This window comes from Astatotilapia calliptera, chromosome 7 (assembly GCF_964374335.1).
Source record: "Astatotilapia calliptera chromosome 7, fAstCal68.1, whole genome shotgun sequence".
NCBI classification, from domain to species: Eukaryota; Metazoa; Chordata; class Actinopteri; order Cichliformes; family Cichlidae; genus Astatotilapia; species Astatotilapia calliptera.
The window spans coordinates 60,180,996-60,204,080 of record NC_137428.1 but is presented as its reverse complement, the minus strand read 5'-3'; the positions used below and the strand labels follow the sequence as shown (position 1 = coordinate 60,204,080).

The 23,085-nt window shown below is 38.5% G+C and overlaps 1 protein-coding gene across 5 annotated transcripts in view; it reads right to left on the bottom strand.

Annotated features, from left to right (window-relative positions):
* LOC113026874 (voltage-dependent calcium channel subunit alpha-2/delta-1) overlaps positions 1 to 23,085 on the bottom strand; it is a 79,833-nt gene that overhangs the window by 7,034 nt on the left and 49,714 nt on the right. For 2 of the 5 annotated variants that reach the window (XM_080304747.1, XM_080304748.1), the window contains exons 13-32: positions 22,817 to 22,895; positions 22,337 to 22,386; positions 22,142 to 22,231; positions 21,939 to 22,013; positions 21,780 to 21,860; positions 21,334 to 21,408; positions 19,400 to 19,459; positions 16,439 to 16,495; positions 16,094 to 16,165; positions 15,495 to 15,556; positions 15,083 to 15,159; positions 12,425 to 12,485; positions 12,255 to 12,346; positions 11,197 to 11,278; positions 9,063 to 9,125; positions 8,365 to 8,468; positions 7,789 to 7,878; positions 7,634 to 7,701; positions 7,505 to 7,543; positions 7,347 to 7,418 (exon numbers count right to left, since the gene is read on the bottom strand). In XM_080304747.1, coding sequence (XP_080160873.1) covers positions 7,347 to 7,418; positions 7,505 to 7,543; positions 7,634 to 7,701; positions 7,789 to 7,878; positions 8,365 to 8,468; positions 9,063 to 9,125; positions 11,197 to 11,278; positions 12,255 to 12,346; positions 12,425 to 12,485; positions 15,083 to 15,159; positions 15,495 to 15,556; positions 16,094 to 16,165; positions 16,439 to 16,495; positions 19,400 to 19,459; positions 21,334 to 21,408; positions 21,780 to 21,860; positions 21,939 to 22,013; positions 22,142 to 22,231; positions 22,337 to 22,386; positions 22,817 to 22,895 — 1,449 coding nt within the window. Of the gene's footprint in view, positions 1 to 35; positions 7,231 to 7,346; positions 7,419 to 7,504; positions 7,544 to 7,633; positions 7,702 to 7,788; positions 7,879 to 8,364; positions 8,469 to 9,062; positions 9,126 to 11,196; positions 11,279 to 12,254; positions 12,347 to 12,424; positions 12,486 to 15,082; positions 15,160 to 15,494; positions 15,557 to 16,093; positions 16,166 to 16,438; positions 16,511 to 19,399; positions 19,460 to 21,333; positions 21,409 to 21,779; positions 21,861 to 21,938; positions 22,014 to 22,141; positions 22,232 to 22,336; positions 22,387 to 22,816; positions 22,896 to 23,085 lie in introns of those variants that run through there. The other 3 variants (XM_080304749.1, XM_026176112.2, XM_080304750.1) reach the window with 2 other exon arrangements.

Below are 23,085 nucleotides of genomic sequence, written 5' to 3'. Positions count from 1 at the left end.
CATAACAGAGAGTAAGAGCAGTGTAAAAGTAAGTCTTGTTTTGTTTTTGTTTTGTTTTTTGTAAACAAAGCACGGAGTTGGGTCCTACTTACCTTAAAGTAGCATTGGTTGGAGTATAAGTAAATTAACAGAAAAGGCAGTGGCGCTATTAGGTAAGTGTTTTGCTTGCAGGGTTGAGGTACCCTTTTTATCCCCTTAGACGTATGGGTCATTAAAAAATCATTACATTGCTGTTCTAAGTGATCTATCTTTATCCAGTGAGGAAAACATTTCTATTCTAATATCACTGCATTCTTACAGAATGACAATGCCTTATTCATAGGGCACAAGGGTCAGCGAATGGTTTAAGATAAGATAAGATAAGATAACCTTTATTAGTCCCACACGTGGGAAATTTGTTTTGTCACAGCAGGAAGTGGACAGTGCAAAAGTTATGACGCAAAAATTAGAATACAATAAGAATAAATACAGTACACAGCTGTACAGAATAGAATAAAATAATATACTATATACAGTAGAATAAAATAGAATAAAAATATACAATAAGATAAAAATAGAATACGAATGCTATATACAACTGAGTAAAATAATGATGTAAATCATATGCTACAGTATGACCCTCACATAGCAGATATTACCAGTTATTAAGTCAGCTGAAGACTTTTGAGAGGTTTTGCATCAAAATGTTAGTCCAACATAACTCTACCAGCTTAAATAAGTAATAATTAGAGTTAGGGTTGTAGAATATATTCCATCATTGATCATATATATATATATATATATATATATATATATATATATATATATATATATATATATTAGGGGTGCAACAATACACAAAATGTATTAAATTTTCACGGCACATTCCGCACCACATCTCTGTGCGTTCATCATTTGTTTGAAGCCAGCTCACCTCCTGCAACTACTTTTCCGAGAATACGTGCTTCTTTTGTGGTTCGGACTCCTTCTGACATTTCTTTGGAGGTGAAGGAACATCACAGTAATTGCTTAAAGGAGCTTCTTCGACATCTTTAAGAGTTTTAAACAAATTTCTGTCCTCCTCCTGAAAATCTTATGTATGCAAACACTCGTTGCAACTTCTTATCTTGTGCCCGTTTTTTATTTTGACAGCGAATGCGCACCTTCGGACCACTTATGTGCAGCCCTGGTTATTTCGCTTGTCATATTGCAGCCACAGAAATTCTTTTGTCCATGAAACCATAAAGCTGCACTTTCTTTTTGCCTTATAGCCTGATTTGTCATAACTTCTCCGTTTTGCGGTAAGCTTTTCTTTGGCTGTCACTTCTTCACCCTGACCTGTCTTATTTGGCTCAGCAGAACTAAAATATTGTGGTGAGCTCAGACAAGGAGGAGACGAAGGTATCGTTTGGTCTTGCTTCCCGTGAGCTAGCCAGGGAGCACAGCCGTTTATTGACATCTGCAGAAGAACACTGCCGCTAGCTAACTGCTCAGCGCGGCAACAGCACAGGAGCAGCAGCAACAACAACAACACACGGGGCGCCCTCTGACCCCGGAAGGACACACCGTCGCAGCGAGAGGGCGTCACCCGTCACCATGGCAACATAAACAAAACCTAACTGTACAAACAGAACCCCGAACAGCCCTGACCCGCTACATAGCCCCCACCTAAGGGGTCAGTCGTCCTCGACGACCCCATTACCCCACACAAAGTCCTGCAAATGTCCAGGTGCCTTCTTTTGGCGCACCAGCCGGTCACGACCGGCGGGGGAAAAGTCACTCGGGTCAGAACATGGGGTGCCACCATCATTCCACTTCTGACACCAATGTGGCGAGCTCAGACAAGGAGGAGACGGAGGTGTTGTTTGGTCTTGCTTCCCGTGAGCTAGCCAGGGAGCACAGCCGTTTATTGACATCTGCAGAAGAACACTGCCGCTAGCTAACTGCTCAGCGCGGCAACAGCACAGCAACAACAACAACACACAGGGCGCCCTCTGACCCCGGAAGGACACACCGTCGAAGCGAGAGGGCGTCACCCGTCACTATGACAACATAAACAAAACATAACTGTACAAACAGAACCCCGAACAGCCCTGACCCGCTACATAGCCCCCACCTAAGGGGTCAGTCGTCCCCGACGACCCCATTACCCCACACAAAGTCCTGCAAATGTCTAGGTGCCTTCTTTTGGCGCACCGGCCGGTGTTGTGCCAAAGTAGTTACCCCCCTCAAAAATTGTTTCCCCATTCAAGGGAGCGCGCAAAGTAGGAGGAGCAACTTGCCCAGCTCCGTTCTGTACGCTAGTTGTCACTGATCTGCAGTCGACGCGATAAAGAGTAAAAGCTGGAAAACAGCAGACTCGATGAATTTAATATTAGTTTCGTGACATTGTAATGTGCCGTGGCACAACACTGGTCACGACCGGCGGGGGAAAAGTCACTCGGGTCAGAACATGGGGTGCCACCATCATCCCACTTCTGACACCAATGTGGCGAGCTCAGACAAGGAGGAGACGGAGGTGTTGTTTGGTCTTGCTTCCCGTGAGCTAGCCAGGGAGCACAGCCGTTTATTGACATCTGCAGAAGAACACTGCCGCTAGCTAACTGCTCAGCGGCAACAGCACAGCAACAACAACAACAACACACAGGGCGCCCTCTGACCCCGGAAGGACACACCGTCGAAGCGAGAGGGCGTCACCCGTCACTATGGCAACATAAACAAAACATAACTGTACAAACAGAACCCCGAACAGCCCTGACCCGCTACAGTATGTATCCTGCTGCTTTTACACACGCACTCACATAACGCTCAGCGATTCTCTGCGCGATCAACCTCTCACATGTTTAAGCTTGCTGGGAGATTTCACTTGTCATGTTTGCATAGTAAGCTAACATTGATAAGACGATGTCAGAGGAATTGGTGCGCAAATTATCATCACTAACCAATCAGTGCTGTCGCTCTCTATACACAGTTCAGGCGATTGCAAAGTGAAAGCAAAAAACAAGCACAAATTCAAACTCGATTTCAATATGTCACATATTGGCAGTGGCTCACCGATGCCAATGACATAATTACCCAGCTACATTTCCGAAAGAATGCAAAAGCATTGACATATATTTTTCCTTCCTACAATAGCCCGACGGGCAGGGCAGAGATAGATTTTGGTAGCCCGACTGGAAAAATCGCTAGCCCCAGGACATCAGGCAGGCGATTTTGCAAGCCCTGTATCTGATTGAGGAATCACTTATCTTTGGAAAAGAGTTTATTACAGAGAAATGTCTCTTTCCAAAATAAAAGCTATACTATACGCTTCTTCTGGGCTATATTCTCAGCAGCATATTAAACATAACAGGTCCCCATAAGAAGAATCATGTGCTAACGGCTGTCTAAATGACTCGGGAAAAGTTTGTAGCATGCGTGCTTGTTGTTTTTGTCTGCTTCCGCTTGTCTTTGCACTAGGATGATGTCGGTGTAAATGTGCAGTCATATTTGTTATGTTCCCACTAGTGCTGTCAGCGTACATCTCGTTGAAATGAAGTTAACGCCACAACACGGCAAATCTCCATTAACGAGCTACCGTGGATCGCCCGTGCATGGGGCTGGACGGCCAACACATTAACGAGCTAACTGCGCTAACACACTAGCTCCCACCCATGTAATTGAGCATTGCGTGGCACATCCAACATACTGTTTTACTTTAGTCCATGACGCACTTACCTTCAGGGTCATATGTCACATGAAAACCAAAATAGTTCCAAACGCCAGATCTGAATGAGGGTGGGGGAGGTTTAATTTGCCATGTTGCAAGGAGAGCTTAACTTCTGTCTCGCTAGCTTGCCCTGCGCTCAGTGAATCTGCGTTCGACTGCTCCGCCTAGGCTGCACTGCCGAGCGCAGATCCACTGAGCGCTCAACACAGACAGCATCGTCAGAAGGAAAGTTGATAAAATAAATTAAAAATTTATTTTGTATTGTTCGATACATATGGGTACCGAACCGAAAGCACTGTATCGAACGGTTCAATATCGATACGAGTATCGTTGCACCCCTAATATATATATATATATATATATATATATATATATACATATATACATATATATATGTATATGAACCTCTTGTCTGAGGTTAATAGCTTTTTTTTCAGTTAATTTTATTTACAAGTTAAATACCCTACAATAATACAGAGAAAATTCCAACAATCAAACAACCCACTTTAAACAAGCACTTGGAAACCCTGACAAGGAAAATCTTCCTTTTAGCAGGAAGAAACTTCTGACAGAACCAGGCTCGGGGAGAGGCAGCCATACTTTATCAAAAAGGGAAAGCGTTCAGCCTGATCTTAAAAGCAGAGAGGGTGTCTGTCTCCTGAATCCAAACTGAGAGCTGTTTCTTGGCCTGAAATCTGGCAGCTCTTCCTCCCATTCTACTTTTCCCCCATTCTACCTCACATCTTGGGAACCACAAGTCACCCAGCAGTTGGAGAGCAAACTGCCTTATTGGAGTAGGGTACTATGAGGTCTTTAACGTAAGATGAAGCCTAATTATTCAAGACCTTGTATGTGCGAAGGATTCCAAACGACCAGGTCATATCCTGGTCAAAAACAACTCCAACTTTCCTCATAGTGTTACTGGAGGCCAAGGTAGTGTCATCCAGAGTAAGTACTTGATAGATGCTATGTTTTAGTAAATAACCTCAGTTTTATTTAAATTTCGAAGCAGAAATGTAAAGGTCATCTACGTCTTTACATCTTTAAGACTTTCCTACAGTTTTGCCGATTGGTGTGTGTTATCTGGCCTTATGGATAAATAAAGCTGGATATCATCTGCATAGCAATAAAAATGCATGCTATGCTGTTGAATGATACTGCCTAAGTAAACGTTTGTAAATGGTATTGGGTATCTAGAAATATTATCTTGATAGCTATTGTAAAACTGAAAATGTTTTCTACGTTACAGTATACCTTTTTAAGTTTCCATAAAAGTCGGGCAGATTGGCACTGGAGTCAGTCAAATAACTGCAACATGTACTATTATTTGTGTTCTGTTTTGTTCACTAGTTAGCTTTAGGTACCAAAAGTACTTAAACAGTTTAGAAAACAAATGCAGTTTTGGATGAAAAATGTTAGCTGTAATGATAAAGTAAAAAAAGTTTCCATATATAATAGGTGGGATTGAGAATATCGTAATAATAAGAGAATGCTCTTACTATTACGATACCAGCAACTTTTATAAAACCAAAATATTTAAATACCCTGAAAATAAGAACAGGCTCATAGGTCAGTGATAAAAACTTTATAACAAAATGACCATTATACTGTACGTGGGAATTGTCAACAAATAGAGATACCATTAAACACTACATAAGGCTTTAAAAATTATGTGTGCTGATGTAATTAAAATTTAATTTTATCACCTCATCTATATTCCATAAAATTACAATTTTCTATAATTAGAAACAACAACAAAAATAAATTTAAATTAAAATATTACACGTGCTCAGTGATCATCATCAGGTGTGAGTTAGTTTAACAATAACTGACAATGGACAATATTTATTTAGCAGTATTTATTGCTGTTTTAATAACTATTAATTTACAACCCATTAAATGATTTGTTAGTTATTTTTAGGTTAGTTATTGTGTAACCTATTTTTTTATAAATTGCAATTTTTTAATTTTAAATTGTATTATTTTTAGTATTTGATGCTTTAATATGTAGAAAGTTTCCATGGGAAAGATGCAAGTTCAGAAAAGGTATTAGAATACAAACACAGCACTTTGCAGAGGTAGATGAGCCACAGTTATACAAACATCGTAGTCTAAATAAACACATGTGCAACAAAGCGTCCTCATGACTGTTGTGATGGCAAATTTGACAAAACTGATAAACTTACGTCATTTCCTGTATATTTTTTAATTATGCAAATACGCAATATTGTTTCAATTAGTTTCTTTTTTCCAAATTAAACGTTTTTTCCACAGCTAGCTTTAACTTTTCTTGTAGACTTAGTACAAAATCATAACTTTGCTTGGCAGGTGAGTCGTTCACAAAAATGTAGACCTTTCCACATAAACTTTGCTTCTCTGCAGTTCTGTTGTGGATTTGGGTTGTCTCACAGCCTTCTGCCTCTTCATGTAAGCCCACACTGCCTCAGTGATGTTGAGATCAGCACTCTGTGGGGCTTTGCCATCTGTTATGAGACTCTTTGTTTTACTTGTGGCTAAAAAGAGTTCTTTACAAAAGCATGTTTGTGGCTGTTATGCTGAAGGATGAGTTTGGGACCAATCAGATTGTACTTTGTGAAGTACATGCACTGTATTGCTTTCCCATTCAAATTTTTCACAGAGGGCATATGATTAGATAGAATCTCGCTAGATAGAAAGTGGTGGAATCCTCCAGTCACCAATTACACATGTTGATGCTCGACTGAGGTCATTGTCACAGGACTTTTTCATGTTGACTTAACCGTGTGTATTAGGTTACTGAGCGGTTAATTTTTCTTTGTCATTGAAACACATCTTAGGCAATGCTATATATCTGAATCCATGGCCCAGAACAAGATTTTTAGTCTTAAGAATTCCACTTCTTCTGTTATAGATTGGAAAAGATTCTAAGTGAAGAGGTGTACTGTTAAGCCTAATAAAGGGATCCTTTTTCTGGATCATAGAACTACTGTCACTGCATACATTTACTTTTTTTCAATAGCACAAAAGGCTTGGCATCGTCTCTGAAGACATCAATTGTTTCACAATGTGGAAAAGAATACTCAAAGAGAGTAAACTGTATGTGTCAGATTTTGTGATGGTAGAATGGATCAAAGACAGCCGATGTCCTAACTTGACTGACATGAGATGTTTTTGAGCTCACAGTATATCCTACAACTGACAGGCTGGGGCTGAAGGCAGCCTAAAAGAGTGGAGTTAACACAGTTGAGCGGACTTCTCACATACACAGGGGAAACAGTTCAGTACAGCTTCCATGATTGACTAAGACCCATCGGAGCCTTCCCTTTGATCTTCGTCCAGAGTCTAGTGCTCTACTTTACCAGACACATGGGTGCACTGCTGTAGTAGAAAAGTAGAGCTAAAAGCAAACAGGCCATTCTTGTAAATGAGTCATAAGTCCTTTATTTGACCCGTATATATGATTGATGAATTTCTCTGTCAAAGGTAAGAGGAACTGAGTTTGTAGACAAGTAAAAAATGAATAGAAAAGACAAGAAACATGACTGCTGGAAAAGTCGCCCCTTCTGAACATGTGGCCACACATTTTTATGATCACAATTTGTAGAGAGAAAAAGGAATGTTCCAAATTAGTGAAGCTTACATGTTTGCAATAATGTAAAGATTGCTGATGATAACTCACCAGGGTAATGTACTCATCCTTGTTGGACATGAGAAGAAATCCTCCATCATCCAGTATCACACAGTCCACATGCTGGAGGATAAAAAGTGTTAAACAACTGAAAAAGCGTTCAAAAAAAGTATTTAAATAAACTGGTAGTTTTTTTAATATTGTTATACCTTGTCATTCCTTAGACAGCCGCAAATCTCATCTTTGCACTAAAAGGAAATAAATTGAGTGAGGCAAAAAAAAAGTTCAGTAAAATATACATTTCTTAGATATTTCAAACAATAAAATGAACAGCTTACATTCAGTTTCAGTGTGGCATTCATGAAACTGTTCATCCAGAATGAGACATTGAGTTTCACTCCCACCACTACAGAACAAACCACAAAACAGGCAGAGGTCTTTTTATTTGTGTTTCATCACAAGAAGCAATCAGCGTGGTATTAGCAAGACTGACCTGCTGGTTTGAGTGTGACTTCATTAATGACAAGATCCACTGCTTTGCTCACCAGAATACCTGACTCAGACACAGACTCCCCACTCTCTGCTGCAATTTGGAAAAAGATGAAAGAAGGTTAGATGATCTTTTATCATTGCAATTTAATTGAAATCATGTTTAGAAGTATGCGGCAGAGAGCAATTTCCACTCCCAGTGCAAAATTCCATACATTTTTATCTGCCGAAATTTACAAGAGCTGACCCTGTAAAGCCAGCACGTGTTAATCTAGTCACGTGTACTGGAGCTTTAAGCATGGCTTCATCACTGCACTGATGTCTGTTAGAGTGATCAGCGGAGATGACAGGAAGTATACAGGACAGAAGGGAGGGAAGGTGGGGATGAGCACTTTAAGACACAGCGGGAAAAGAAGAAGGATAAAGAGAGTGATATCAGAGGGCTGAGAGCCTGATCTCTGCCAGTAGGGTTGGGATGGCGTCCAAAGGCAGAGAACAGAAAAGGCTCAGTGCCAGACCACACTGAAGATCCTCACACACGGAAATGTGCATGCAAATCCAAACCTTTCAGAAAACTTGCCGTTGAAAGATGGAGCTGTGAAAATATAAATTTCATTGTCCAGGGTCCGCTTGTAGAAACTTGACTCATATGTCTCAGGATTCTCAGTCCACTCTTCCCCAGCACTGAAAACATTAATAAAGGTGTGTAATATTATATGGGGTCTGTTACAGCCATAAAACACCAAGTAAATGTGTTTGATCTTTCTAAACAACTCATATTTTAATCTATAGCCAGTTGTAACTCATAAAAATAGGCTCACACCCTTTGTAGGGTGTGACGTCCTTATAATAAAAGCAATAACAAACTGTATATTGTGTTTTTGATTGTTAGAACAAAGACTATGTGCATTCAGTTTTAGTTGCAATGTTGCTGTATATTTGAAAAGTGGAGCCCCTAAATGTTGTTCAGGCAATTGAGGAGAAATTGAGGAAAAACTGCTGTATTTGGCTGTGGTTTTTGTAGTCTTAACCCCTGTCCTATACTGGTCTGGCAAGCCCTGGGAGTTCAGCTGAAAGAGTTTAATCCTCCATGTTCTGTAAAATAGCCCAGTGAAGCAAGTGAGTAAAGCAGCCAAAACCATTCAACCTAAGAGTATTACAGTCTGTATCAATTTTCATTTTACACATTTTCACCACAAGGTATTTGGGGAAAGAATTCAGTGATATTTCCCAATGCTAATGATAGCAATGTAAATACAAAGAAAAAACTAAGAGTACCTTCTTGGATAGACTCTTGTGATTCCTCCATCTGTAGCTACAAACCTGGCCGCTATCCCATCCCTGAGAACATGGAAAGCAACAGAAAATCAAACATCAAAGTCAATCACACTCACAATTACAGAAAAAGAGCTTTTGTGAACTGAGATCAGACTACAGACACAAACTGTTTTATACCCATTCGATTGTCTCTATATGTCATAATGTTAAACAGATACCCTTCAGTGTGTGTAAATGTGTGCTGGGATTATTTCAGACAAGGGGGCATACCATAAAAGCAAACACACTGACGTAATTATTTTATTTTCCCCTCAAAACAGCGTCTTGGCAAAGCACAATGTGGTTGGGTGTGATATGCATTTTATACTTTGCTTTCATCATATTTCACTCATAAGTTGTGATCAAATCATCCATGGCGGACAAGAAAGAAGTGAAACGTTGGCTCAGCCAATAAATTGTGCATGAAGTAATCATCAGCTAGGGTAGTTCAGAGCAGTGGTGTACAAATAGAACAAAGTTTTCCACTGCACAGTACTCTGTAATGTATATAGTACTGTGCAAATGTCTTGAGTCACCCCTCATTTCTTTAAATTTTCCTTCCAACGAGCCACAAGACTTTGTAATTCTTTTAAGACATCACAATCACATTCCTTCAGGTCACACTGTCATTTCGCAAGACAATGGAGTCTCCAGATGGGGCACCTTCCAGCACCCCAACTCAGGGTGTACAAGTATACCCCTGGCTGGATTCAATCAGACGTTTGGCCAAAGTCCAATTAAATTTAGCCAGTATCACTAGGCCTCATCACTAGCACTATCTTAAGCTTCCTTTTGCACCAGAGCCATGGCATTCTATGTAACCAAAGCAGTTTCAGGGGATCGGACTGCCAAGGCCTCTGGCTTCAATCACCATCTGATTCATACTGCACCAGACTTCTACAGCGCCTCCTATGGGTGGTGGAATGATGTAGCTCATTCATCACCAGACTTTTGCCAGCAATGTCTCCGTGGGCCTGGCTCCAGGGTGGGTTTTGTGACTCATACTTAATTTGGATGGGTGGATGGATGAATGGATGGTGTTAGGCAGTACTTTCCCAGGTTTTCTAAAAGTCTTTCAAAGTTTTTCTTTAGACATTAGCTGCTTTTTCGCTCATTTTCAACTCTGAACCCTAACCCTCTAGTCCAGGGTGTCCGACTCCAGACCTCAAGGGCCGGTGTGCTACAGCTAATGTCTGCAGGATCCAACACAGCTGATTTAAATGGCTAAATTACCTCCTCGACATGTCTTGAAGTTCTCGAGGCCTGGTAATGAACTAATCATTTGATTCAGGTGTGTTGACCCAGGGTGATATCTAAAACCTGCAGGACACCAGCCCTTGAGGCTTGGAGTTGGAGACCGCTGCTCTAGTCCTTGTAGCTGAGCATTTTAAAATGAACGGCAGGGGTGTTTTTGGTTTGTTTTTTAAATCCCTTTACATTGACATATGTCTCATTCAAGCATAAAAAACAGACCGAACTCAAGGGATTAACCTGTTTCATCTCTACACAGACAACTTAGCAAATAACCTATTTTAAATTGTATCTTCAGGCACATCATTAGCAGCCTATTTAAAACAATACATAATTTGCCTTAACCTTTTTAGCTGAATATGAAAAATGGCTTGACATAGATGAAATAGTAGTTTTGCACCAAAAATATTTTCAAAGTGTTATTAGCTGAAAATATGGCTTATCCCAGCACTATATGCAGTGTTTCATTTAAAAAAAATGTTTTGAGGACAAAAAAAGACTTGTAATTAGGAAACAGGAAACAATTCCAGCAAACACCTGCTACATCTAGTGTTTGCCGAAGCCTCGTCAGATAAGGTCTCAATGGAATGAAGCAAATCAAGATGGGAAGAAGGGAGAAAATAATACAAGAACTGGATTGAACATTTGTTGCAACAGGTCTTATGGAGTAATGAATCCAAATTTGAAATTTTGTATTCTAATCATCATCTTTTGCCTGAGTATCACCACATAATATTGAAAATTTATTTAAATTCCCTATCACTATTTTATTGAAGTGCAGATTTTCACATTTGTTTATTTGCATTGCTTTCAATACACAAGACCTAAAAGTTTTGGCACTCACACGGTCTGCTCGCTCCAAAGTTTAACCAGTTCAGCTGTCAAACCTGCATCCAGGATCAGTCGACTCACAAGGGACACATTACCTATAGATTAAAGACAAGGTATTTTTTACATATTCCAGGCAGTGAAACATAGCACAACAACAGTGCGTGACAGGTGAATTATAGTAATGCAAAAAGCAGTCTCTTGTTTACAAATCTGGGCAGGTAACATTAATAACTTATGCTTTTGGAATGTGCACCAGTGAGCTGAAACCAATCAGATCTTCTAATTTGCTAAAAGTTAGAATAAAACAAGTTGTCATGCAGGTGAAAGTCAGAGTCTGAAAAAAATTGCAGGTGTATTCAGCCAATGTTCTTCTCTAAATAAATCAAGGGAAAATGACAGCTGTCCGAAAACCATCCAGCAGGGAGGCTTGTGTGGCTATTGCAATTCAGAAAGCAGGTGTACTTTGTGAAGGATTGACTGTTGTATATTTAGGAGGGAGATGATGCCAAGATGCTAAGTTTAAATCTCAAAAACGTGCTTTTCAAAATGAAATCATTCAAGCACGTTTCTCTATAGAGTTTCAACACAACATCTCCCGAGTGTTGTTTTAAATCATGTCCATAACATTTCACAATGACTCAACGTACTGCAAAGTACATGACTTGACCTTGGGTTAAAATGGATCATGGTACACTGATCCATTAGCTGGATGATGGTGGTAAGCCATACTCTGGGTGAGATCCATTAGGTGATGACAAACACTATGAGTCATTGTGCAGCATGACAGCATCAGACTTGTAGGAAACTCAGTCAATAATTCTGTTATCATCCTGCTTAGGATATAGTAATGATCACAGTCATGCTCTGACCTTGAGATCAAGATTTGCAAGTGGAAAATCTTTTAGACCATGATAAACTGTAAAATATGCAATGTACAAATACATACACACATATAGAAATGCAACATACCGTCTGCTGTTCTGGGTGTATATGCAATATGAGTACCAACAGTGCAGGAAACAAGTACAAATGTGCACAGTGAAATAACACTGAAAAAGATGCATGACTCACATGCATCTGGAGTGTTTCTATCAATGTACTGGTTGAAGTCGAGGAGAAATTGGGTGTTGTTGAGTGACAACTTCAGCTCTTTGCAGTACTCCCTGAAGAAACAGCATTGGTCAGTTGGAATCTCCTGTATAGTATATAGAGGATGTATAGTAAATGTGAGGACCACTCACCTTGGAGCAATGTAGGTATAACCAAATTCTTCAAATCTCTCCTGCTGCAAGGTCTCCATTGCTTTTGAAAAACAAAAAAACAACCTTGTTTAGGCTCATAGTATCAAATATTATATTATCCAAAAATATATTTTTACAGATAAGTAGAATAGGAGCCAGCTGTGTGATGGCTATATGTGAAAGTATTCACTGTGAGATGACATGATAAGCAGACAAACAGAATTTATTTTGGTTGATACACACACACAGGAGTCCAAATTCCATAGCCATACATAGTCACAAGAGAATTAGACAGATATGAGGTGATGGATTAAAGTAGAGAGTGTGAATGGAGTTAGAATGGGAAGCTATGAGAGAATAACTGACTGAGAAATACTTGCCTTCTTGCCCTGTTGTGACCCCAGAGAAAAAGAGTAGGAGAGAGGGGAAAGCAGGAAAGACAAAGGGTGATAAAAGTGAGTTTGTCATCTGACGAATGATGTCATACCTGGGAAAATATGTTGAGATGTGTATATTCCCTACAGTAGGTAATGAAATACTATGCTGCACTGAAAGGATATTAGGACTAATAGACAAACCTTGAATATATAAATAACAGAGATTGATTGCACTTTGTAGAAAAGAACAGAACATAAAACAATGAAAGGTGGGGTAGACTGTGGGAATGCAAGGAAACAAGATGTAAATATAAAACAATATGAGAAAATTTTTCTTCCAGGGTGTTACTTGCTGCAAGTCTGGATTTTATTAAAAAAAAAACAGTCTGGTAATTCTTATCGTATAAATGACACGGCAGGCATCAATAGCCATCATTCTGTAGTCTCTTAAAATGAAGAGTTTTTTGGACATTGCCTTTAAAATATATTGACTTGTGCGGTGCAGTCTGCAAAAACAATTACTGAGCGCCGAGTTTCTTTGGGGTCATAGAAATCTGGTGCAGGATGAAACAATGTCCTTCATATATAAAACATAACAAGCAGATTCATTGTTGCTGTGTCTCTATAGACTAGGAAGGGTGTCTTTATGTCTTTACTTTTCTCTCATCACTTCCTCTACCACAGTATTGGGTCACATCAACAAATATAAAGTTCCACTATATAGATAAAGAAAAAGTCCCACATATATTCATCCACCTTACCCATTGCTATAAGGACAATTTCTAATATCCTAGAGAACAAGTGAGTGCAGAAACCAAGGTGGTTTCTGCACTCACTTGTTCTGTAGGATATTAGAAATTCTCGATAAACTGGATTAAGGTGGTGTTCTGGTGGTCTGGCCCCAAATGGAAACTCAATATGGCTGTATGGAGAACTTTAGAGTCCAATCTTCCTATCAGTGCAGACTGTGGCACTGAGGCACAGCATGCTACTTTCTTTAACAGGCCTGTAAACGTTCTGACAGCATTTATGGCACAGTGACAAAGTCGTTACGGTAACCGAGGGAGCGATACAAAGGCTGAAAGAGTCAGTCAAGATCTCATCTGTTGGAATAGCTACACCATTGCTTATGCTTTGTGGTGTTTACATCAAAGTTAGCAAAAAATTAACTAAAGCCAGATATGCCCAATCCAGTGCTTTTTTCAGCCACTTTTAACCTTTGACTAAAATGGCCCTCTGTGCTTTGATAAGATAATAAACATCTCAATGCAATAATGCAAACAATAAAGGACAAAAAGGTTTATGCAATGGAAGAGCATCACACAGCAAGAAGGAAACAGAGGACACAGAACAGTGAGTACTTGCCCCAAGAAGAAGCTGTAAAATCCCGGTTCAGAAGCAGGAGAAGAGACAGAAAAAGCTGCATCAGAATCAAAATGCAAGCAATTGTACAAAGAGTGGCACACAGAATGTGTGCATGTTAGCGTGTGCCTGAGCTGTGGTTTCATGATTTATAAGCAACTATTACATTCGCTATGTTCTGAGGTGTTAAAAGAAGCAGCCAGTTTGCATTATACAGAGAGCTTTTGGAGCGCAGAGTGAAAAAATAAATAAATCGGCTAAAGAAAAAAAACGAACATGGGGGTGGTGGGAGAGGGGTGTCAAGAAGAATGAAGAGTGTGAGGTGAGGACAGGTTTATAGATAAGATAGAGAGACAGAGAAATAGGTTGAGAGTCAGGGAAAACAATCCAGGGTAAGGTACGTCTGCTTAAGGTAGGTCATCACCCTGTTAACAATTTAGGAAAGAAAAGTTGGACTTAACGACAGAAAGGAAGACATAATTGGCCAAAGAAATATTTTTAAAAGTGTAATGTCCAAAAAAAAAAAAAGGAAAAGAAAAACAACCAGTTTGGTAATGGAGATGATAATGAGGAGATGAGAGAAGCCCAAATGAAGGGAGTAAAGAAGGATGGAAGAGTAAAAAAAAGAGATAAGATCAAAAGAACCAGTGCTTGGGCTGGGTATGTGAGAGGGAAAGCATGTGGAAGAGTTTGTGTGGGAGCGAAGGGTGACTGACCAGTGGGTTGCACTAGAAAAGAGAAACTCTGTAGGGATTTGGCAGTTTTGAGGAGTAAATACAAAGGAGTCGCTATGGTTCCAGCTATGAACAAGCAGTACAAAGCAAGTGGGGACACTCAAGAGAAAAACCCAAAGACAGTATGCATGGGGGTAATGATTTGTTTGCATGCTGGCTATCGTCGCTGTATATGTCATACTTACACATGGCTTGTTTAATATCATCCCCCAGTTTAGCTTGAATGAAGTGTTCACTGTATTTAGGCAACACAAGAGCCAGGCTGCAGAAAATATGACCACAGACATCTGAATAAAATTGTACAGTAAGTACGAAATTATACATTAAATATATAAAAAATAAAATAAAGGATGCTTTCCAACGAGTTGTTTTTCCGGAATACATTTATGGTGGACTACACGTGTGATCTCTTCAATGTATTTCTCATTCAACAGAGGCTGGTGTTAGAAACAAGAGAGTGACCCCTGTTGGCTTAGGTACAGCAGCATCTTCCAATATTTGATGTCTCAGTGCTAACTGGGTTTGAGCTTACATTAAACTGCTCGAGCATCCTTAAAAATATATATATAATACAACATTTTTTGTAATATGTGTCACCTGTAGTCTGTTCCATTGACTGGTGCCCACGTGTAGGTCCTGATTCCACTATCTATATACCTCTGCAACAGATGGTGCATACAAAAAAGAGAATTCAGAATTGTTCTGTAAATGGTAAAGTTATGTATCAAGCTCCCTTTTAGTTGTGGAAAAATAAATAAATTTGTTACAAAGAAACTATTTTCATCCCAAACCAGGAGCTCTGTCACATCATTAGCGCCTCACTTGTGGTGCAAAAATAGTCCAAAATATCCTCACGTAAAAGGACCTTCGTTATAGCAAGCAAGAACAAAAACTGTTTTCTTGTAGCAGGAGATAAAAATGTTTCTACATAAGTTGTAACTCTTTAAATGTAATAAATGTAAACATTTAAGAAAGCTTGAAATACATATTTATTCCGATGGCTGACTTAATATGTCAATATGGCTCAATCATTTTCAGTTACAGTACCTGTAGCATTTCTCAGTGCCTCATTCATAAAGTTAATATAATTTTGCATTGAAGATATAATGTAGCTTGTGGCTGGGTTTGCCGATTTTAAAAACTTCCACCAGTTACTGCACTGTAATATGTTAATCCCCTTCAGCATATTGCCTTACCTCATCCTGAGTTTTGACCAGAGTGTTAATGGTGCGCTCTCCTGTTTCACCATCAATCATCATCCTCCTGATCTACACATCGAGACAAACAAACACCACAGTTAGACTTTTTTTTTTTTTTTAAATCTGATTGACTGATAATAATAGATCATTTTAACAGTTTGTCTCATGGCTTCATATAAACAAGTTAGTCAGACAACCTGGAAAATCACTTGCAGATACTAGGAATAGTAACCTGTGACAGGACATGACATGACAGCATACTTATCTGTATGTTTGTGTAGCAAACTTTGACTTGTGTAAGTGTTTGTTTGGTGGGGATTGACATGCTTCTATATACTACACCTCTATTTTGATGTCGTTCTCCAACTCAGCATCCAGAAAGTCCAGAGTAACAGGCTCCTGAAATTTAGGATTCTGTGGAAAGAATAATATTTCACTCAGAGAGAGGCACAGTTTTAGATTAACTAAGGACAGCTTAATCGATCACACTGACAGGATCAGTGTAATCAAAACAAAAGAGAATTTTGATTTAACTATAGACTTTTGATTAGCTGAGCTCGAAATAATATATTATGAGTTTTGTAATATAAAATTCACTCAGACATATCAATTAATCTAAAGTCTACTGAGCTAATATAGAAAAATGTTCCAGGGGACCATTTTGCAGTTGTTATTCATCATCAGTCTACCACAGATTCCTCTGCATTTTGTAACTTGGATGGACAAGTAAGACAGTTTCATCTACATTTACATCAACCTTTTCAAAGTGTATCACTAAGAATAGTAAAGTCACCAAAAAGAATTATATTTTATTAATGCTGACTTAAAAAAAAAAGGGAAATCTGTCTTGTCTTATACACAGCTTTCTGCAATTTCCCAAAGAGTGACACGTATCAAACTAAAACAATTCTGCACAGTTTCATAGACAGTCTGCTTCACTTCATTATTTTCTGTTAATTTTCTTATGTGCAGTTTAGCTGAATAGGTTTATATTGTGTCACTTCCCTTTGTTTCCTTTTCTTAAAAGCTAATTTTATAGTTGTGAGCACTTCTGGTCTTTTGAATTTGGCTCCCACAACTACTTATGTGTCTAAAGGGACTGGGTTGATGTGGTCAGAAAGGCTATACAACACATTATTCCATAATTTTAAAAGGTTTTGTTCATATAAACGGCACAAAAAACCCTAACAAAAAATGTAAACATGTGCAAATATGCATTATTGTGTTTGTGTTTAGATACTTAAACAATGACACAACAACCCTCGGATTTTTTACTTTAATAACATTATTAACAAAAGTGTGCTTTTTAGTAGTTTTGGGAACATTTTTAGAGCATGGTTAAAGATCTACGATTTATGAAAAAACTGTTAAGGAGTAAACCCTTAAGTGGAAAAAGAAGATGGTATAACAGATGGTGTACTACAGTACTGGGTAGGTAGGCAGCAGATATGCATTTAGGTGTTACTAATACGAACGAGACATCAGTTATTTGAGATGTTCTTTTTGGGTCAGTTCATTAATTTTCCTCAACACATGAATCTAGTTAAATCTTGGGAATAAAAAATAAAGGCTAACATATGGTAGCAGTTTGACAGCATATCTGACATCAGACACAGCTAAATCAGATTTGATACAAAGTGACACTGAACTCTATGAATGTCCTCTCTTAAAAACCCTATACGTCTGAGTGGCTTTATGGTGGTATAAAATAGTAGCAGTAATCTTGTGCTTCTCTATAAAACAGCAGTACATGGAATCTGATACCAGCGTGTCCTTCATAGTTCTTCACTCAAAATAAAGGGTTGGGTGGTGAGAGCATAGCAGTGTTGAAGTGATGTTTTCTATATAGATTCTTGCACGGTGGTATACATTGTGCAAGCCATACTGCAGCTCAAAACACATAGAATTTGACTGTAAAGTCGGCTATGTTGGATACAGAAGAATAACTGTGATTTTTTTTAAGTTTTAAAATGAAGTATGATTTACTGTGGGAAATGCACATGGACAAGAAAAGCAACTAACTAGAATAATCATTTACACTAAAGGGCATCAGTCAAGGTTCTTACATGTAAGTGAAATAAATTGAAGCAAGAAAGGAAGATGACGACGACGAAGCATCTCAGCATGAAAACGAGAAAAGAAAGAATAAAAGATCAAGAGGTACAACACTGGGTGATACAGAATGAAACATCAAACACGAGTTAGACAGGAAAGAAAATGAAGAGAAGGGAAATGGGAACGGTGGATGGTGTGAACGGCAAAGAAAAAAATCAAATGAGACGTAAGGAGTTAGAAAAGAAAGGTTAACAAAGTAGGGGAGCGCTGTATGTCAACAATGTAGTGAGCAGAGATGGGGTGTGAGATCAGAATGAAAACACTCTAGCAGCAGGGTAGGTCTGCGTGATGAATATGAAATATGCACAAACATAATCAAATACAGAGAGAGCTGAGGCAGTGTGAAAGACAGAGAGAGAAAAAGAAAGAGAGGGCCCCATCAGTATTCATACAATCTCCCATTCAGACAATAAGCCTTACATACTGTATTTAAAAAGTGTGTGGTGGGCTGATGGGAAAATAGCTTGCTTGAATGCCACGTGAACATGAGGTCATTCAGAGAATAACTTTGATGCTTATGTATGGTTGAGCACAGTATGTGTGTTATTACAGTAAGACTGCTTTAGGCTTCCATGCCTTTTTATACAGATTTGAAGAAATCTAAACTCATATTGTCACATTACTGATACAAAAAAGCAGAAAACAAGTAAAATGATAAAACAGTGTCTGCTTCTGTGTAGTTGTTCACCTCACGTATACAAGGAAAGTACAAGCAGCCATGGAAATGTTGGAGAATAGCAAATGCAGCAAATACACTCTCTACAAAGGTTAAAAAAATCATATGTCTAATTTTTTGGATTAACTTCACTGTATATTTTTATTAATGTAATGCTGCCATCTTTCAGTTTAACTAAAAATAGTATATGTTTTAAACGACTAACTATTTTTCACTTTTGTCAGAACCAGCCTTGGGACAGAATAAACCCACACTGATGGATGGTGCATAATGGCAAAAACAAACAATATATATAGCAGCAGAGCAATAATCACAAGCAACAGAATAAAGTAGAATGGCTTCCGCATAGGTGATTCAGACAGAATTGCAAACTACTAAAAGGAGCAGTAATACCCTCTGCAAAAGGTGATATTTACCTGTGGTTATTGCTTCTTCATCACTGAAATCTCTTCATCTACAGAAAACACTACATGACTACTTCTGCAAACTACAGTGCATCTACTTTATCTCACCTCATGAAAAGTGACAGCATACTTATTATTGAGTCTGAGCTTCCTGTTACGGATTCTTTTCTAGGAAATTTATGAAAAAAGATACAGAGATACACTTTGATTTCTCTGAAGTTTTTTGAGATGGAGGAATTATTTTTGTTTGTTGAGACTAAAAAGAAAAAAGAAACATACACAAGTTTGCAAAACAGATCAAACAAACACTATATAGCTTTGCAATAAACACAATGACAGAAATACATCAAGATTCATAAAAATACTCAGTGCTGAGGTGGTATAACCTTTTTGAGCCCAGGGCTGCCTTATTTTTCTGATGTTTACTATTTAAAATAAGTGGCTCCATACATGTTTGTCTTAATAATAACAAAATCAGCTTACTATCACCTCAAGAATATTTCAAGGATAAAAGATCTGATGTCTCAACAGGACCTGGAAAAACTAGTCCATGCATTCATCTTTAGTAGGCTTGACTACTGTAACAGCATCTTTACAGGTCTACCTAAAAAATCAGTCAGACAACTACAGCTCATTCAGAACTCTGCTGCTCGAGTCCTCACTAAGACCAAAAAAGTGGACCACATCAGTCCAGCTCTGAGGTCTTTACACTGGCTGCCTGTCCGTCAGAGGATAGACTTTAAAGTTCTGATGCTGGTCTATAAAGCTCTGAATGATTTAGGACCAAAATACATCAGTGACCTCCTGACCCAGTATGAACCTTCCAGATCCCTCAGGTCATCTGGATCGGGTCTTTTATCAGTTCCCAGAGTCAGAACCGGACACGGAGAAGCTGCATTCAGCTTTTATGCTCCTTATATCTGGAACAAACTCCCAGAAAGCCTCAGATCAGCTGAAACACTCAGTTTATTTAAATCCAGGTTGAAGACTCACCTGTTCTCAGCTGCATTTGAATAAAGCACCATATCCACACTTTTAAGCTTAAATTTCAAAACTTACATTTAACTACTGATTTTATCTACTGTTCTGATTTTATCTGTTTTGATTTTATATACTGTTTTATTTGTTTGTTAATTAGTTAGTTTGTTTGCTTGTTTTAATCCATTTTAAATCGTGCTTTTTATTTGTTTTTTGTTTCTAATGTCTCTGTAAAGCACTTTGAATCACCTTGTTGTTGAATTGTGCTATACAAATAAACTTGCCTTGCCTTGCCTTAATGGAGCTGAGTGTGGACAGTGGATTGATAGCGCAAGTGTGTCTTAAAGGATTTAAGAGTTGCTTTTCTAAAGTTCTGGGCAGAATAAAGCCCTAATGGAGGCTCTGAGTGTGTATTTGCCTCTGGCTGAAAGTAGTGAAATGCACAGAGATTTGCTGAAAAGTAGGCAGAGACCATCTGTGAGGTTATTGCTAACTCATAATGGGCCACATCTTAATACATGCCTGTGGCAAGAAGCACTAGTGCTTTTCTTTGAGGAATTGTAAGATGAATCGGAGCTTTTGATAGGTCAAAAAAAGCAGCTTGAAAGTTAGTATGCTCGGTGGCATTCTGGTTGCTTTATATGGAAGCGTTTCCTCCATATTTCAGCTTTAAATATGTATTATCTAATTTTTTAAAACTAAAACATTAAATTATTTTTTATTGAGACTGAATGCAGTAATTGCTACTCTTAAAAAATATTCTTTGCCAAGTCTATATATCTATTTAATCCCATAAGGGGAGAGTGACCTTCTAGCCAATATCTGAGGACTGATGATAGCAAGTCATACTCTAACAGAGGGATAGATTCTCTTTATGAAGACTGATGAGGTGACGTGGTGAACATGGGAAAGTTTGAAAGAAGACCGCACCATATGCTAACCAGAATAATATTTACTGAGTGCAAACAGTTACTGTGAAACCATGATAAATAGATATAATTTAATGCTTTCAGATATGGACCTACTCAGCCACACAAAGTTATGTACAAGATCAGACGCCATACCTTTGGCTGGAGATTGGGGTGCAGCAGCACATATCCATTGGGATCTATGGCAAAGTAGTAACCATTTGGACCAATCTGATGCAAAAGAGGTACAGAGGAAAGGGAATATAATATGTGAGTCCATAAAATCCCATGATTATGTTAGATTTTTGACATGTCAAGGCACTGTACAAAAGAGCAGCTCCACTGGTCCAAAAACATGAGTACACAATGGAAAAAGGACCAGTAACTGATAGCAAAAGCAGTCTTATCAGTGCGTGACCTTTTTTAAACAGACTTGAAAAGAACAAGCCATCTAATGAATCACATCACTCACTAATTGCTCCAGAGGGAAACATCCGAGCAAGTGCTTTACAACTGAGCAAGTCGTGTAAAGTTGCTCCTTTACAACAAACGCATTTGTCTCCATGCATGTGATCACACACGGGTATGGGTGGTACACTCACTGTGAAGCGTGGTGTGAGCTTCTTGATGTCATCAAGAGACACGTCAATTGCCATTACGCCAAGAATCAACTGATTCTGGTGCTAATGGGAAGTATGAGAGAAAAGATAAGGACAGATACGAGCCCTCACGTGATGTGTTCATGCATTCATTTACTATACCTCCTCGTTTCTTTTATCTATGGTCTTGGTTCTGTTGAAGACAGGTAGCGTTCCAGTGATGACGAGACCAAGCTCCTGATCGAGAATAAAGCAAAAGCCCTATTTAGCAATATTCTTGAGCAAATGAGACTGGGAGCAAAATGGGTGATTTTTTCATTAAAAAAAACAAAAAGAATTTGTAACATAAATTGCAAAATACATACCAGAGCATCAAGGTATACGTTAGTCCACTGAACTTGTTTGGCCTGCTTGTCTGCTAGAACCATAGGTCTTCCCAGGACATCTAGATATTCCTAAATTGGACACATAACATCATTTAATACTGCAGATTCTTTCAAATAAAACATATTTGTTCATTGTTTAACATTAATTAATGTTAAACACAATAAAAAAATCACCTGTGTGTTTATTCTGATGGCTCCGATGGATGGAATCTCATAGAAATAACCTGGATAGATGATTAGGAAACAATAGATAGTGTGTAGGTATGAATAAAACACCATGTAGGAGTAAATGATGCAGGGTGTAAATCTGCAGTTTAATTTACTGCATCATAACATTTGATTGTGTCAGCTGAGTTACAAGACACAAATAAATAGATGAAATAACTGCCATCCAGATTTCTTGCTTGTGCATCACTGATGAGATTGTTTTCTGATTAGTCTCACAAGGCTCATTTAAGACAGCCATTCCTGTTAAGATTTCCGTCATCTGGCCAAGGATGTCCTGTGCTCATGCCCTTTGAGCATTTCTAGCATGTTTTATGGTGTCCTTAAATATTCCAAGTTAATCATAGAAATAATTCTTCAGTAGAACATAATGTTATCTAATACTAAGAACAGATTAAGCACAGATGCATGCTGGGATCAGTGTTGTACCTTTGTTCGAGCAGGCCATCCACTGAATGGGTCCTTTGTCATAGTTGTGTTGTCCTACTGAGAAGGTGAAGATCCTAACCTGAAGCACAAGGTTAAAAAAAATCTCTCCATGTTACCTCTTACAATGTTGAAAAACCAACAAAGAAAAATTGTTTTACAAAAAGTTAATGTAAATACTTGTAATTATTAATCAATTTAACACATTTGAAGCTGAACACAAAATAAAGGTGAAATCTGTCTTTGATCATGTGACTTTGAGCATCATATGT